Genomic DNA, 18244 nt, shown 5'->3' on the forward strand with positions numbered 1-18244 from the left:
GAAGCTTCAGATACTGTTACAATACTGAGCCCACTGGGCTTTGGGCAGAAAGCTACTGCCCTCACTTCAGAGTGGGACTGGTAGTAGATTCTGGTTGCAAGATTGTACTAGTAATTGATGAGTGGTAACTTCAGAAAGAGGGATTTAGGAAGTGAGTATTATATTTTGGAAAGAAAGTTTATTAGCTCTGGATTATGAAGCCTCCCAAACTAAGCTGCTTTTCTTGTGAGTTTTCTGTCTTCTGTGGATTTGATCAGCCTGCCGACGGCAGCAATGCTCTTATGCAGAGGGTCAGGGAAGCTGGACTTGTAGTTTGGGTTGTGCGTCAGTTGCTCAGGCTGCCTTGGGGTGGTGGGCACTGGGCCCAGCCAGCAGCTGTAGCTCTGGGAGAGGGGCTTCCCTGGGGAGCATGCCTGGCCACGGAGGCTGCGGGAAGCAGCAGGCTGTACAGGTCCTCAGCTCCTCTCTTTGTGTGATTTTTTGTCTGCCTACATTAAATTCAGTGTTTTTCTTCTGGCTTCCTCTTCCTTTTCCTTTACTTTTGATTTTTTTTTTCCTGTTAGTTTTTGGTGTCAGGATATTTATAGTTTTTCCCTGTAAAATCTTTCAGTATGGTTCACACACCATTTATCTACCTTCTAGAGCTTTTCAGAGATACATTTTGGATGCTGTGTTTGTTTTCGTAAGACTAACTTTGATACCTGCCATGAGGAAGGGAGGCTTGACATTATCATTGTTAATAGTGAGCACCCTGAGTGCCTGATGCCTCAGTAGGCAGATCAACTGGAAACTCTTTTCCTCACTAAGAACACGTTCACCAAAAATAATTACGTTTTCTGTTATAAATAGGTAATAGCAATTCTCTGGGATTTAAAAGAAATTAGTCATCATTTGAGATAGTGCATTACAGCAATCTAATCATAAACACATTTTATTGCTTTAAAATAAGTTTTTACTGCTCTCTTTTGGAAATAAAAGTTTAGTTTTTTAATGTAGGAAGAATCAGCAGAATGGCGGCAGTTTCAGGCTGATCTCCAGACGGCGGTGGTCATCGCAAATGACATTAAATCTGAAGCCCAAGAGGAGATTGGTGATCTGAAGCGCCGATTACATGAGGCTCAAGAAAAAAATGAGAAACTCACAAAAGAATTGGAGGAAATAAAGTCACGCAAGTATGTTTTGAGAAACCAGCTCTGTACTTATGTTTCAGTAGGGAGCACTTGAGTCACGGTTCTGTGATGTGGTTTTATGGAAAGAACATAGGCTTAACACTGGTGTGATTGAGTTTGGGTCCAGTGGAAGTTACTCACCTTTTCTGGCCTCACTCTGTGACCCCTGTAAAGTAGTGTGGTCTCTGTGGCCTTTCAGAGCTGTTGTCAGTGTCCATAGTCAACAACTCTAGAGGGGTTGGAGTGGCCGCTGGCATGTGGTCCATTGTGGTTCCCGCCAGTCCTCTGTCCTCCGTCCCAGCCCGTTGCTATTCTTTGGGTTGTACTCCTCCCGGAAGACGTGGACCCTGGAGGCAGACAGACTCGGTCCCGTGCAGCTCTGCCTCTGCTGGCTGTGAGGGCTCGCTCAGGCCCTTAGTTTGCTTGTCTCTGCAGTGGACACAGTCCTGCTTGTGTCACAGAGTTGTTGTAGGGCTGAAGTGAGACACCCCTGGATGGCGCTCAGGGCCACGGCCAATGTCCATTAGCAGGTATTTTAGAGACCCGAGTGAAGAATGCAGGCTGATTTCTCTCCACCGCTTGCTTGAGGAGTTGTCTTATGCTTAATACACACAGGTATTTTCCCATTTAACATACAGCTCTTTGGAAACCCGTGAAAAGTCTCAGATGATGTGCTCTGAGTTCCTAGTGAGATTCTATCTGTGAGCAGAGGAGAGTGGTTTTTGAGATTTTTATTAAGTATCAGTAGAGTTTGAGGTTATTGTGAAGAATTTGATTATCCATTACTTTGAACAATTCTTAAGCAGCCCTAGGTAAAAAATTTAGAAAAATATTTAACAGGCCAACTTGGAAAAGCTGTCTTATTTTATTGTTGCCTAGGTCTAGTGGATGCCCAGTGGGAAGTATTGTTAAACCATTTTTCTTTGGCTTCTTTAATAAGCAGAACACGGAGGAATGAGTTGGAAGATTATTATTTCTCCACTAGTACATTACCCTTCCTCCTTTGTACCACTGAATAAATAGAAATGCTCCATTTGAAAGGTAGCCCAAGTGACTGAAATTCTACTCTGAGAGACTTGTTCCACTGGCTCCCGAGAGCCTGTCAGTGTTTGAGACACATACTTAAAGGATGTGCCCCCGAGAGAAGTAGCATTGTGTAGAGCAGCAGTTCTCAGAGTGAGGTCTGCAGACCCAGGGGTCCCCAGGGCCCTTTCAGGGGCTCTCCGAGGTCAAACTGTTTTCATAATAATGCTGATGTGCTGTTTGCCCTCTTCACTGTGTTGACTTTTTGCACAGATGGTGGACAGCAATTGATGGATCAAGGCCTTTGCACCAGATCGTACTTGTGGTCATTGTGCTCTTCCCCACGAGCCACTCGCATTTTCAAAATGCAGGTTCCCTTACAGATGTCCTTGGTGAAGCAGTAAATTAGTAACGTCACTCTGTCTTGGTCCTTGAGTATATTCTTTTTTTTTTTTTAATATTTCTTTTTGATGTGGATCAATTTTTTTCTAAAGTCTTTATCAAATTTGTTACAATATTGCTTCTGTTTTATGTTTTGGTTTTTTGGCCGTGAGGCATATGGGATCTTAGCTCCCTGACCAGGGATTGAACCCGCAGCCCCTGCATTGGAGGGCGAAGTCTTAACCACTGGACTGCCAGGGAAGTCCCCTATTGTATTCTTTTTTTTTTTTTTTGGCTGTGTTGGGTCTTTGTTGCTGCGCACGGGCTTTCCTCTGGTTGTGGCGAGCGGGGGCTACTCTTCATTGCGGTGCGCGGGCTTCTCATTGCAGTGGCTTCTCTTGTTGCAGAGCACGGGGCTGTAGGCGCGCGGGCTTCAGTAGTTGTGGCACGCGGGCTCTAGAGCGCAGGCTCAGTAGTTGTGGCGCACGGGCTTCATTGCTCCGCGACGTGTAGGATCTTCCTGGACCAGGGCTCAAACCCGTGTCCCCTGCCTTGGCAGGCGGATTCTTAACCACTGCGCCACCAGGGAAGCTCCCCCTATTGTATTCTTTTTAAGGTCCTATGAGATGGGTGGGAAGTTGCCTAAGGAGCTGCTGCTGCATCTGCAGCTGTGTGCCCAGGTGTGCGGCAGTCTGGAAGAGAGCACTGTGTGTCACTGTAGTTTGTGCTGTTTTCCTTTTTCATGGAGTGAAGATTTTTACTTGAGAATGACTGACACAAGCTATTGGTATTCAGACTTTAGTGTTTGGTGGATATTTCTTGAAAATGATTAAGGGAGCCTGTCACTTCAAGGAAAGCAACTAACAGTGTTTGGTACCAATGATAAAACATGGGCTTTTAAGTGAATGTTAGGATTTTGGAAGACTTGTATCTGCCATTGCAAGTTCAGCAGCTTCCCATAAAGAGTTTCCTGATGAGATCCCTAGTGATATTAATGAGATTTTTAAAGAATGAATTGTTTAATGACAGGCATCGACACTTGGAAAATCTGTGTAACTCTGTGAACCAGTATTTTCCGTATGACCAGGGCATGATGTCACCCAATCCTGTGTGGGTAAAGGATCCATATGCGTTAAAAGTGCAAGGTGGACAGAGTAGGAAAATTTCATTCATTCATATGGTTTCAGATTCCACATTTTAACTAACTTATAAGTTACTACCACTTACTGTGTTTTAATGTTTATCAAAGAAGAATAGCCATAGTTATCTGTTTTAATATCATTAAAATATACTTCCCTGGACTTCCTTGGTGGCGCGGTGGTTAGGAATCCACCTGCTGATGCAGGAGACACGGGTTTGATCCTTGGTCCAGGAAGATCCCACATGCCGCGGAGCAACTAAGCCCGTGCGCCACAACTGCTGAGCCTGTGCTCTAGAGCCTGTGAGCCACACCTAATGAAGCCCGTGTGCCTAGAGCCTGTGCTCTACAACAAGAGAAGCCACTGCAATGAGAAGCATCGCACCACAATGAAGAGTAGCCCCTGCTTGCCGCAACTAGAGAAAGCCCACGTGCAGCAACAAAGACCCAGTGCAGCCAAAAAAATAAATCAATAAAATAAATTTATTAAAAGAAAAAAAATATATATATATATAATTCCCTTTTCCAACTACACATCTGTGTGAGGCCTGCTTTTTTTCATGTCACAATAGATTGAATACAGAAGAAATGAGAATCTGACAGTCTTCTATTAAGCCAAACATTAAAGAGATGTACAGAAATGTTAAAACGCTGCTATTTTAAGGACTTCCCTGCTGGCCCAGTGGCTAAGACTCCACGCTCCCAATGCAGGGGGCCTAGGTTCGATCCCTGGTCAGGGAACTAGATCCCACATGCCGCAACTAAGACCCAGTGCAGCCAAATAAGTAAATAAATTTTTTTTAAAAAAATTTTAAAAATAAAAACATTGCTATTCTTCTTATTAATTTTTTTGTTTTGGAAAACAGTTGTTTTTCATAAAAATATGTTAATTATGTTAATAAGCCCTGAGTTTATTTATATTTTTAGATGAGTTAAATATTTAAAATATTTAATATGGTAAACGTCAATCTCTGTAACCCACATAAACAAAAGCTCTTTGGGGTCCTCAATAGTTTTTAAGAGTGGAAAAGGGCTCTAAGACCAAAAAGTTGGATAACGGCTATCGTACATTCTTTATTAAAACTTCCAAGCATGAGGCATTTTGGCAAATAAAAACTCTGTCATAAGAGCCAAATGGCCACCAAAGACTAATTTTCCTAAGGACTGGCTTAATTTTTGTACAGTATGAACTGGCTTGTAGTTATATGACACATGCAAACTCTGCAGCTGAAATCTCTTTCCAGATGTAAACTTTAGTGTTTGCTTAGTGAATGAGAGCTTTTTAGAAATGAAGTGGAATTGATTTTTTTAGTTGACTCACACTGAACATGTAGGAGATTCATGTTACCAATATGGGTCCAGGCTTTCCCCCCTCTCCTTGTGTAGAAATTCTATTTGGTGACTATACCATTTTTTAAAAAAATTTAAGAGTATGGGCTTTGATTTCATTTCTTTGTATTTCCATGCCTGTGCATGGCATGTTAGATAGAGCAGGTATCAATTGTCTGCATGTGCTGTGAATTCCCAGACTCACTCTCCTGGGAAGGGCCTTCTCCACAGCACAGAACCTTACAGTCCCCAGTTCTGAGCCCACCTCCCATTTTACTGCTAATTGATTACTGATGTTCTCACCTTACACTTACACAAATGAAAATGGAAACTAATGGTTACTTAACCTAGTTAGGATAACCTGATATAAAAATTTTAGTATCATTTCCTGGAATTCACCAAGCAGATAAGAATATTAGACCAGGTAATTTACTCAGCTCAACTGATACTATTTTCTTGTTTTTAACTGATACTTTTTAATACTTCTCAGTTGAGAAGGGGAAATGTGTATTTTCTAGTATGTATACAGAAATGCCCTGATTTCAGTATTGTTTTCAGGCAAGAGGAGGAGCGTGGCCGGGTGTATAACTACATGAATGCTGTTGAGAGAGACTTGGCAGCCCTGAGGCAGGGGATGGGGCTGAGTAGAAGGTCCTCGACTTCCTCCGAGCCGACCCCTACGGTGAAAACCCTCATAAAGTCGTTCGACAGTGCGTCTCAAGGTAACACCAGTCGTGCCCTAGCGGGCGGTCGTGTTCATGTACCACATGTTCTCTGTTCTAGTTGATGTTCTTTACCATCTTACTCTGAGTCTCATCACATTTCATATGATGTTAGTGAGTTAGTCTTCCTGCAAGGTGGATTTTAACAGGAGATTTGGGATCTGTTCAGCCTCAGAGATCTCGGAGTCAGACTTGGGCCTTACCCCATGCATGTGTGTCTTCTCCATGCCTGAGAACTTCCAGATGTGGGACTTCAGCCCTCTCCCTTGCTCTGAACTCCTCAGGCCCAGTGTATTCAGATGCTACTTGACACTGACACCCAGGTGTCTCCCAGACATCTTCTCACGTCCGAAACCAGATCTTGTCCCTTAACTTCCATCTTTCCCCATGTGAATGGCAGCACCATTCCACCCAGTCACGTAAGCCAGAAATCTCGGAATCTTCCCTCTTCCTTCAATCCTCCTTCCTTACCTTGACATTGACCCATTAGCAAGGCCTCTTGGTCTGGCCTCCCGCACCCACACCTGCTCTGCTCTCCATCACTGGGGGCACACCAGCCACTGCTCATTCAGTGGCCTCCTCTTCGTTTTTTAATTTAATTTTTTTTTTTCTGGCTGCGCCATGAGGCTTGCAGGATCTTAGTTCCCTAACCAGGGATCGAATCCGGGCCCCAGCAGCAAAGGTGCTGAGTCCTAATCACTGGACTGCTAGGGAATTCCCAGGATCCTACTTTTGAACAATTCAGTCTAGAGAGGGAGACTGACATGTGAGCAGACAATTACACACATTTAATTGCACTAAATGAAATACGTGTGAAAATCCGTGTGGAGGGAAGTGACAAGCTCCTTAGGAGGAGGTGAGGAAAGATGAGCAGAGCCCGGCATTCCTTCATTTAGTATGCCGTGAACTGCACGCCAGACTTCTCATCTGATGCAGTTGCAGAAACACTCATCCTGGGGCTTTTGTACTTTGATTTCCTTGGTTTATGGAGCACTTAACCGTGTAATTAAATAGCAAAAGTGAAATGACTGGCATAGTCAGGGTTGGAAATAAACACAAATAGTCTCAGGAACAGACAGTCCGCCTGACGGCAGGACGGCTGCAGGGAGCAGCCGTGAGTGTTGAGGAGGTGAGGCGTCTCCCGTTCCCAGGGGAACCACGAGCGCTGGTTCATGAGGTGAACCCTTAAGGGGAGAGCAGTTATGAAAGCTTGCACTGCACCTTGTCGTGTTCATTATTTACTTGTGTGTGTGTTTGTTTTTCTAGTCCCCAGCCCTGCTACAGCTGCAATTTCTCGAACGCCTCTGAGTCCAAGTCCCATGAAAACACCCCCTGCGGCAGCCGTCTCCCCCATGCAGGTAAGTGCCTGTGACCATGGAGGCTCTGGGGGTCCCAGCTTCTGAAAGCTTGTCCTCTTCAAAGTCACCTACACTATGGCACGGGGGGCAAATGGCTGCCTCTTGAGGGATACAGTTGTGATTGTTTTCCTAGGATGCTGTGAAATTTCCTAGTTAAGATAAATTATGTTAATGTCAAGTATGTTATTCTTCTAAAATTCACTAATAATAGTGATAGCTAACAACTACTGAACACTTATTATACGTTCTACGCTGTTCCCAATGCTTTATAATGTTAACTCATTTAATTCTCATGACACCTCTATTGGCTATTAGGTATTATTCTTTTTTTTTTTTTTTTTTTGCGGTACGTGGGCCTCTCACTGTTGTGGCCTCTCCCTTTGCGGGGCACAGGCTCCGGACATGCAGGCTTAGCGGCCATGGCTCATGGGCCCAGCCGCTCCACGGCACGTGGGATCTTCCCAGACCGGGGCACCAACCCGTGTCCCCTGAATCAGCAGGCGAACTGTCAACCACTGTGCCACCAGGGAAGCCCTATTAGGTATTATTCTTATCCCTAGTTTTCATATCTGGAAACTGAGGCCCAGAAGGGCTAAGCAGCTTGCTGAGGGTCATACAATGAAGTGTTCAAGCTGGAATTTGAGCCTGGGCGGCATGACTTCAGACACGGTGTTTTTAACCCCTACACTAAGATAACTTTCTAAGTAGAATATACAGTCAACTCTCGAACAACGGGGGGTTAGGGGCACTGACCCTCTGCATAGGTAGAAATCCATGTATAATGAATGTATGGTTGGCCCTCCGTGTCTGCACTTCCACGTCTGCGGATTCCCAGCTGCAAGTTGTGTAGTACCTGGAGTATTTACTATTGAAAAAACACACATGTAGGTTGACCTGCACCGTTCAAACCCGTGTTGTTTAAGGGTCAGCTGTATAGTTGGCATGTCTCAGCCCCTGCTGCACTGCAGATCACCCAAAACTTAGTGGCTTAAAACAGCAATTTTACTATTTTTCTCATTTCTCTGGCTTTGCCTGGGCTCACCCCTGCAGCTGCACTCAGCTGGAGGGTGGGCTGGGCTTGGGCTCAGCAGGGTGGCTGGGCCACCCTCTCCACGTGGTCTTCCTCTCAGGCTCCTTCATGGCCTGGTGTCTCAGGCTCCAAGAGACTAGAAGCAGGAGTTAGCAAATCCCTTTAAGACCTGGCTGGGAACCTGGACTGTGTCACTTCCATCCCATTATTTTGGTCTAAGCAAGTTGTAGGCCAGCCCAGATTCAGAGTCAGGGTGGGAGGGGTCTGCACAGGCATGAATCCAGAGCAGTGTGGCTCTTTCTGGGCCACTTTGTAGCAGGCTGGCCCAAGGGCATTGCTGACGCATCACGAACAAGTGTCACAGGTGCCCTTCTTGCCGCTGTGGGAGTGCAGACCAGAAGCAGGGCAGGTGGCGTGACTGTCGAGCTCAGGAGGCCCTCTCACTATGCCCTTGCTGTGAGCCACTTTGGGGACAGTAGCTGAGGTGAAGTTTCTCCACGTAGGTGAGAGTAGCCTAAAACCCAGTCCCCTGTGATCTAGGGTAGCCTTGGCTGCACCTCTTCCCTAAAAGATTGGATTTGAGAACATTTTATCTGAGCGGAGACTTTTGTAGGTGTTAACTACTGGCTGTGTATTTTGTGAGTGAACTTTTTAACCTTTTCGCTTGAAAAGTTTAGGGTAGAAGTGCTCTCCCTCTGCGTTTGTAATGTTACAAGTTGTGGCTTTGCATTTACGTTTATGTAGAAGATGTTATACTCTTTTTGTTTTTGTTTTTGTTTTTTGTTTTTTGTGGTACGCGGGCCTCTCACTGTTGTGGCCTCTCCCGTTGCGGAGCACAGGCTCCAGATGCGCAGGCGCAGTGGCCATGGCTCACGGGCCCAGCCGCTCCGCGGCATGCGGGATCTTCCCAGACCGGGGCACGAACCCATGTCCCCTGCATCGGCAGGCGGACTCTCAACCACTGCGCCACCAGGGAAGCCCGAAGATGTTATACTCTTAATTTGAAAGGAAAGCAAAGGGAATTCCATATTCTGTCTATAATGAGCTTTTTATATACTCGATTAATCAAACTTTCTAGAGACATGAAGAGGGACTTCCCTGCTGGCGCAGTGGTTAGAATCCACCTGCCAATGCAGGGGACGCAGGTTCAATGCCTGGTCTGGAAAGATCCTGCATGCCAGGGAGCACCTAAGCCCGTGAGCCACAACTACTGAGCCCATGTGCCACAAGTACTGAAGCCCACGCACCTAGAGCCCATACTCCTCAACATGAGAAGCCACCACAGTGAGAAGCCCATGCACCGCAACGAAGAGTAGCCCCTGCTCGACGCAGCTAGAGAAAGCCCACACACAGCAATGAAGACCCAACGCAGCCAAATTAATTAATTTAAAAAAAATAGGGACTTCCCCAGTGGTGCAGTGGATAAGGCTCCACGCTCCCAGTGCAGGGGTCCCGGGTTCAATCCCTGGTCAGGGAACTAGATACCACATGCATGTTGCAACTAAGGAGCCTGCCTGCCACAACTAAGACCCGGCACAACCAAATAAATAAATATTTAATAAAAGAAAGAAAAACAGAATCAAAAATAACATTAAAAAAAAAAAAGTTGGGGCTTCCCTGGTGGCGCAGTGGTTGAGAGTCCGCCTGCCGATGCAGGGGACACGGGTTCATGCCCCAGTCCGGGAAGATCCCACATGCCACGGAGAGGCTGGGCCCATGAGCTATGGCCGCTGAGCCTGCGCATCCGGAGCCTGTGCTCCGCAACCGGAGAGGCCACAACAGTGAGAGGCCCGCGTACCGCAAAAAAAAAGTTGAAGATATAAATGAAAGCAGATGAGGGTGCAAGATTTAAGGTGAAGTTTCTCTAAATAGTGTTTGTTAGTTGAAATTTAATGTTCATGGCGTCACTCTGTAAACTTTTGTAAAGATAAGAGGTAAAAAATGTCATCTCTCTAACTTGGAAAAAAAACTAGTAATTATAAGCCACATTCAATAGCTTTTTAGTACTTGATTAGTTAGCACAGTGCTTCTCAAACCTGATTGTGCACAAAAGTTCACGTAGAATTTTTTTTTTTTTTTTTTGTGGTACGCGGGCCTCTCACTCTTGTGGCCTCTCCCGTTGCGGAGCACAGGCTCTGGACGCGCAGGCCCAGCGGCCATGGCTCACGGGCCCAGCCGCTCCGCGGCATGTGGGATCTTCCCGGACCGGGGCACGAACCCGTGTCCCCTGCATCGGCAGGCGGACTCTCAACCACTGTGCCACCAGGGAAGCCCCCACGTGGAATTTTTAAACACGTAGATTCCCAGGCCTCATCCCAGTGAACAAGAATCCCTGGGGAATGGGGCCTAAGATTAGGATTGTTAGTTTTTCAAAACTCCCTGAGTGGGAATTCCACTTCTGGCTGTGAGGGAGTCAAGGGCTGGATTATTCTGCCACCACAGACAGCTAGAAGGCTGGACAAAATGTAGGAAGCAGTTACATTCATACGTGGTAGGACAGGTGGTGCAGGACTGAAATCTTTGGAGAAAAGTTAAGAAAGCCGAGTCTTACTGTGGCCCACGCTTTTCCAGATGGTGAGCAGGGAGGATGAACCCACACGGAGCAGGAAAGGGAATGCCAGCTGGATCCGAGGAGACACAGATCAATGTACAGGGAGAACAAGGGCTGGGATTTGGGGGCAGGGTGCCTGGGAGGAGAGAGCCACGCAGGAAAGGTATAGAGCTCTGCATAGGCCTCCCTTTGAGTCCTTGCTGAGTGCCAGTCTGCACACGCATAGACATGGGTTGAATCCCACAAGGCTGGACAAGAACGATTCTTCAGGAAAGATCAGTTACCAGGAATCTGGCAGATAGATGCTTCCCATAGTTTACACAGAGCAGGGATCATTTGAGTTCCTACTGACCACCGTGGAAAAACCTCTCTGAATACTTGGAGCATTCATTAGAGACCTCAGTGGCCACTCTGTGAAGTGGAACTAAATAGCCCTAGAGTAAACACTATTCTAGATCTTCCCTAAATGACCTTAAAAATGACCTCAAAAGATCAAGGAGATCCATTAGTAACGGGATAGGCAGTCTCTGCACTGCTTACCAGTGATCCATGCCTCCTGCTGCTGTGCTCTTGTGTCAGCTGCTCCTTCTGAGGATTGGCTGGGCTTCGTGACTTGCTTCTCATGAACAGAATGTGGCAGAAGTGATGAGCTGTCCCTTACAAGATAAGGTGGTGAGAAAACTCACTTCTGTCTGGAGGATTCCTCTTGCTATCTCCTAGATTCAGTCAGTCCAGTGAACAATTGGAAATTGAAATACTTAGCGATACATTGAATAAAATATTGTGCAAGACCTTGTAGTGAAAACTATAAAATAATGCTGAGAGAAGTTAAAGGCGTAATAAATGGGAAGATACATCATGTTCATGCGTTGGAAGACTCAGTCGTGTTAGGATCTTGCAGTTCTCCCTCACGTCGAGCTGTAGATTCAACTCATCCAACTTACAATCCCAGCATGCTGTTTTGTAGAAATTGATAGTATAATGTAAAATTTATGTGGAAATTTAAAAGACCCTGAATATCCAAAGTATCTGGGGGGGGGGGGGAAAGGAACAAATTTGGAGGACTTCCACTACTTGATGTTAGTTAGCACTTAGAGTAATCAAGACAGTGTGGTTCTGACATAAGTTTAGATCAGTAGAATAGATAGAGAATCCAGAAGTAGGTCAGCTGACTTTCAACAAAGGTGCCAGGGTAATTCAGTGGGAGAGGGATAATCTTTTCAACGGGATTCCAGAACAACTAGATATCCATATGGGAAAAAAAGAAAAAAAAAAACACCTTTACCTCACGGCATTCATAAAAATTGAAATTGACTATAGACTTACATGTAAAAGCTAAAACTACAGAACTTCTATGTGAAAACATTAGAGAAAGTCTTCATGACCTTCGACAAGGCAAAGATTTACTTAAGACACACAAAAAAATGAACTATAAAAGAAAATTAATAGCTTGGGCATCAAAATTTAAAACTTCTCTGATATTAAGAACATGACAGACAAGACTGGGGAGAATATATTTGCAATTCATTTATCTGTCAAAATCTTGTATTCAGAGAAGACTCGTTTGTCATCTTGGTTCAAGACAACCCAATAAATAATGGACAAAAGAGTTGAAATGTCCCTTCCCAAGAGAAGATACACAAATGGCCAATAAACACATGAGAAGTTGCTCAACATCATAGTCATCAGGGAAATGCAAGTTAAATCCATCATATCTCAGTACGCACCTTCGGGATGGCTAAAATGAAGACTGCCAGTATCAAGTGTTGGTGAGGGTGTGGGGAGGCTGGCCGTCTCACACATTGCTGCTGGGACTATGGAATGAGTAGTCAGAATTCAGCTGGATAAAAAAGGGCTGGGAGAGCTGAGGAAAGAAGCATGAGAACAAGCCCAGAGCTGGTGAACAGCGTGTCCGTGTGGGCGGGAGTGAGTAGTTGGTGGTGTTGGGGCATCACACAGAGGTGGCGGGAGGTGGCTCAGGAGAGCCGAGAGGGTTCAAGTATTTGGTAGGTATGTGTATGTATGAGACCGGAGGGGAGGAGGCCGGTGACCAAGCTGGTGCTGAGTTAAGGTGCCAGGTTGTGCCCGGCAGCAGTGTTGGAGACTTAGTGAGGAGGTGACAGAGTGAGATCCATTTGGTACTGGGACACGAATGGCCAATCCAAGTACTAAAGGAGCACATCCGGATTTTGCTGATGGCGAGTGAGGGGCATTTGGGATCTTTCTGTGTCCATTTAAAAATAGTATACTGTATACTGATCACATTATATGCCTCTGGGAGTGTGTGTGTTTTTTTCAGTCTTACTGTAACAGTGTGGAAGGAATTATGCAAATTTGTAACTAAATATTTACTCTCTGCAACATTTACTCTGTGAAACCCAACTCTAATTTAACCTAATTTGGACACTGTTTGTCTTATGATTTCAGAGACATTCCATAAGTGGACCAATCTCTACATCCAAACCCCTGACAGCCCTGTCAGATAAGAGACCAAACTACGGGGAAATTCCTGTTCAAGGTACATCTCGTGTGCAGTATTTCACTTTTGTTGTTAATTTTTTTATTCATCTGACTTTTGGGGCTAACTAACTTGTTTTTCTTTTGTTCTTGACATTATTTCTACCAGTCTGATATACATCTTTATCACAGGTTTACTAATAACACGTCTTAACTACAGATGAGGAGACTGGTTGTTAATAGATGCATCTTGGAAGATGACTCTCATAGTGTCATGAGGATGACAGGGAGTCCACACTGTTGCCAGGCCCTGTTTTTACAGTTCTTCGTGGGGCATGTATAGTTATCCCCATTTTATAGATGCGAAAAATGAGGCTTCAAACAGTTAAATAACTCATAAACACAGGTTGACATTTAAGTTAAGGAACAGTAGACCCGGACAGCCTGGCTCCAGAGCCCATTCCTTTGGTCTTTGTGCTCTGCGTCACTTGTGAAAGGAAAGTGAGCCTCTGAAAGCTGGGGTTCAGTGAGTGCCATTTCCACGCGGCTCTTTATGGCGGCCCCTGCACCCGAGCCCAAGGCTTCTGCCTTTTGAGGTCAGGGGTCCTCCTCCTCCCCCACTGCCTCCCTATGTGTGGTGCTGAAGTGCTTTGGAAAAACGGTTTTGGGTGTTGGACCAGGTGCTGGGAAAGGCACACTTGGTTGGGGTGGGTGTGGAGACACCCGGCAGGTGTGACACCTTCCGGAGCCCAGGCCCCTCCTGGCTGGGCAGGCTGGGCCCCTCCTGCGCTCCTGGTGTGGGAGTTGGGCTCTGGGGCTGAGACTGTGCAGTTTGGACGGGTGTGGGGGAGAGAGAAGCAGAGGATTGGCTCTGTGGGCTCCGGCGGGGTGCCAGGCATGCGGTTCAGTGGGCAGTTTGTGTACAAGGGGGACGGTGGAGCCCAGGACAGTGCTGTTGCCACTGCCCCTGCAGACTTGCCTTCCATCCCGGCTTCAGCTTCTGGTTCCTGTGTTAGCTGTGGCCTGAGCTCTTTTCTCCCCTCGGAAGGTGCTCCTGCTAAGGGAACAAGTGTGGATGGTTTAAAGTCTCCCTTTACATCTGTGCCGAGTTGCCGCCCTGGCCCCCAGATGGATCCGGGGATTGTGTGTGTGGTCATGGGTCCTGCTGCTGACCTCTTGGATGCTATTTCCTTGTGTAAGTCGGGGTCATCGTGAACATCTAGCTCAGGGCCTTGGCTCCCTCTCCCAAGGCTCTCTTACCCCTGTGGTCAGCTTTGTACCCTCTCCTGTCCACCCGAGCTGCTGTGGCCCACGGTGTTAGTGGCTGTGGGCAGCATCTGGCCGTGTTGAGCCTGCCCATCCCTGGATGTTCTTTCTGGTGTCCTTCACGCCCACTCTGCATCTCCTCCTCCGTCTCCTGTGCTCGGTCCTCCTGCCTGGCCTGTGAGGGGTGCTGTGCCCGGGGCCTCTCTCTCCTGTCTCTACTCACTCTGTTACTATGTCCGAAGGGGGCTTCTCCCCTTTCAAGGCTACCTTCCCCACTCATCTTGATTGGCCGACAGCAGCACAAGGTTTACTGGGGAAACCTTGCCAGCACCAGTGGTGTTTCTCAAACTTAACCTGTTGATATGATTTACCTGAGTCACTTGGTAAAATGTGGAATCCTGGGCCTCGTCTCAGATCTGCTGACATGGACTCTCCAGGAAGGGAGCTTGGAAACTTCATTTTCACAAGCACCCCAAGTGATTCTTAGGAAGGGACAAGTTTGGGAAACTGGGCAGAGATTACCATTTAGTTTTGCTCTTACCCTGGCTTTGTGGGTGGAAAGTGGGTGTGGAAGGTCTGTGGGCCAAGGTTATTGAAGACACAGACAAAATGTGTTAGGTGTCTCTGAGGCTCTGCCGAATTAAACCTCTTTTTGGCTCTCTTCTTTTTATTACTGGTAATGGTCATATGATAACACCATTGGGCACATTGTGTGTGCAGTCTGCCTGCAAGTGCCAGCCACATTCTCCACTTCTGTCTGTTCTGGTGCCTTAACTGGGCTTAGTTGAAACTGCAAATACAAGAGAGAGGGAAATACACTTGGGTGAATTTGTATCTGAGAATTTGTTGATAGTGTAACCTTTTATCTTAAACAGTCACTAGGGAAAGAAACCACTTACAAAACTAAGAACAACCAAATGATTCTAGGTCATAAAAAGCCACCGTGGTTCTCCATGCTGGTTAAGAGAGTAGTTCTGAGCTCTGCTGGAGGTGCTTTTCTCCCCTGATTGTCTCTTCTGTCCTGGCCGAAGTCACACAACACAGCCTGTGATTTTCAGGTTGAAAATTTCAATGGCTTCATTCCTGAAAACTTGAAAAGTGCTGCCCCTTGTTCTACTTAAATTGGATAATTTGTTGGTTTTTCCAGTTAAGTATTTTATAAAAGGTGTGGTTTTTTTCTGTTTTTCATCATGCTTGTATGTCAGTTGCAGGAAAATGTTTTAGACCAGAGATCTTATTATAAATGGACTAATCAAATGCTCTTTTGTTGGTATTGTTGGCAGTTGAATTTAGTGGTCTGGGTCATGACAGGTGAATCTTTGTAGATAGGATGTGAGTTGGTGTTTGTAGCCTAAGCAGGTACATGGATACAGGCAGTTGGGAGGGTCTTCACTGTCCCCACTGTCCCCTTGCACAGTGATCTTAGAAGGCCCAGTGCAAGCAGAGACCTCGGCTGGGCGATGCAGATGGTTAGGGAGCCTGGGGTTGCCCAACGTCAGTGGGACCTGAGTGTCGTGTTGGTGTTATCAGCTCAGATGTACAGGGATCCGAGAAAGCTGATTAGTCCAAGGATAGTCATGTTCTGTAAAGAGATTCTTGTTGTGATCATCTGTCTAAATTGTGTTGAGGATAGAGATGTAAACCTTTTTAAAAATTCAGTATTTTGAAAAAATTGATTTATGGTGAAGGTACATGTAATAAATGTGATACAAAGTTAGGAGGTTTTACTAGAAAGCCAAATCTTTGTTTTAAATTAAAATAAAAAGAACCTTTTATTAAAAAGTTTCACAGCAATTTGCATTCTCCAAAGGGTAGATCTAAGTCAGATTCTGGCCCAGCCCTAGATCCAGCCCTAGCTGGGGAATTTCGAGCAGAAATTCAGATAGAAATCCTACCCTCCTGTATTCATAGCCTAATGGGTATCTGTTCACTTCCGAAGGTCTTTCCTTCCCTGTAGTTCTTAGTATTTGTCTTGATAAACCAAACCGTCTAGGCTCCCATATTTTCTCCATATTATTATGTAAAATTTCAAGCATACAGAAAAGTGGAAAGAAGTCACATATCCGCATCTCACTACCTCGATTCTGTGGCACTTTGCTATATTCGCTTTATCACATATTTATCCATCCTTCTATCTTTCCTTCAGTTCATCTTTTTTAAATGCGTTTCAAGGTAAGTTACAGTCAGTACCTTGTTGCAATAAGCATGCATTGCACTGTTTGTTTAAGGTGTTCTCTCTGTCTCTCAACTCTTTGTTTTGAGATAAGTTTAGACTTGCAGAAGAGTTACAAAAGTATTAGACTTCTCTTAAATCCTTCACGCAGGGACTTCCCTGGCGGTCCAGTGGTTAAGACTCCACACTTCCATTGCATGGGGCACAGGTTCAATCCCTGGTCAGGGAACTAAGATCCCACAAGCCACAAGGCCAAAAAAAAAAAACATACTTCACCCAGCTTCCCTTTTGTGGACAACCTACATAACCATAGAACAGTTATCAAAAGTAGGAAAGCAATATCGTGGAAATGTTATTAACTGAAGTGCAGTCTCTGGATCTCACCGACTGTTCCACTGCTGTCCCTTTTCTGTTCCAGGATCAAACGCAGGACCCCAGTTTGCACTGAGTTGTCTTACCTCCTTGAGTCTCCACCCTTTTGCAGCAGCTTGTCCCTCTTCCTGTCTTTTAGAACCTTGACACTTTAAAGAGTACTGGTCAGTTATTTTTTAAAATGTCTCTCACGATGGGCTTGTCTGATGTTTTCTCCTGCTTAGGCTGAGGTTACGTACTGCTGGGAAGGGCAGCACAAGGTGATGTGCCCGTCTACGTGCATCACGTCAGGGGCACGTGATGTTGATGTGTCCTGTTACTGGTGACGTGACCTGGATCACTTGGTTGAAGTGGTTGTCTGCTAGTGAATAATAAATATCCTATTCCTGCTTAAACTTCCTCTCACTGATTTTAGCATCTGTTTGTGCATTTTGCCTGCGGCAGTTAGTACTGTGCTCTAGTGGTGATTTTCTATTTCCTCATTCTTCCTGTAAGGAATCATTTGTGTTATATTATTATACTTATTGTTGTATTTATAGCCCTTATTTGTATTAGTATGGACTCGTGGATGTTTATTTTATTCTTTGGGTTAGTCTATTACTATTATTTATTTTGCTGCTCATGTTACTCCAACTTTGACCATTGGGAGCTCTTTTCATCCCCCACCCCACCAAAGTGCCAAAGCACTTTCTTACTTTGGGGCACCACAGATGATCCAGGCTTGTTTTTTCCCCTGCACCAGCTATGGAATCAGTAGTATTTAGAAAACGAGATCTGGGTGCGAGGCGTACCCATTACTACTGAGGTTTCACCTCCTCCAGCTCCTCTCTGGACAGAGCCAGGAAGACTGTATGTATGTGTACCAACCCATACGTACACACGTGATGATTATTTCTCTATCAAAAATCATGAGTTTATACATGTACAGTAGTTTCAAAATTGCTAAACCGTACCCTGTGAGAAGCAAATGTACCAGAGTGCATTGTTTGTGTACAGTTCTTTTTGTGTTTAGCCTGAGAGTCTCCACTCGAAACAACATTCTTCTCACAGTTACTTAGGTCAACTCCTTTCTTCACCTCTCTCTCGTTGTGGTTTTAGGTCAAGCTTTTGTAATACAGTTAGATTAGTTTTATCACAGTTTGCATTTCATTCCCCCCCACCCACAATTCCGGTTGATTTTTCTTTTTTAAAGTATATGCATAAAATTCATTCTCTGTTCGCTGCATTGTGGGATGTTTGGTAGCATCCCTGGCCTCTACCCACTAGCTGGTAAGG

At 45.5% G+C, this 18244-nt stretch overlaps 1 protein-coding gene across 4 annotated transcripts in view; it reads left to right on the plus strand.

Annotated features, from left to right (window-relative positions):
- SPECC1L (sperm antigen with calponin homology and coiled-coil domains 1 like) overlaps nt 1-18244 on the plus strand; it is a 123933-nt gene that overhangs the window by 57303 nt on the left and 48386 nt on the right. For all 4 annotated transcript variants that reach the window (XM_060118451.1, XM_060118450.1, XM_060118452.1 and 1 more), the window contains 4 exons: nt 997-1172; nt 5599-5762; nt 7029-7120; nt 13129-13219. In XM_060118451.1, the coding sequence (XP_059974434.1) occupies nt 997-1172; nt 5599-5762; nt 7029-7120; nt 13129-13219 (523 nt within the window). The remainder of the gene's footprint in view (nt 1-996; nt 1173-5598; nt 5763-7028; nt 7121-13128; nt 13220-18244) is intronic.

The sequence above is a fragment of the Mesoplodon densirostris genome, chromosome 15 (genome assembly GCF_025265405.1).
Source record: "Mesoplodon densirostris isolate mMesDen1 chromosome 15, mMesDen1 primary haplotype, whole genome shotgun sequence".
NCBI classification, from domain to species: domain Eukaryota; kingdom Metazoa; phylum Chordata; class Mammalia; order Artiodactyla; family Ziphiidae; genus Mesoplodon; species Mesoplodon densirostris.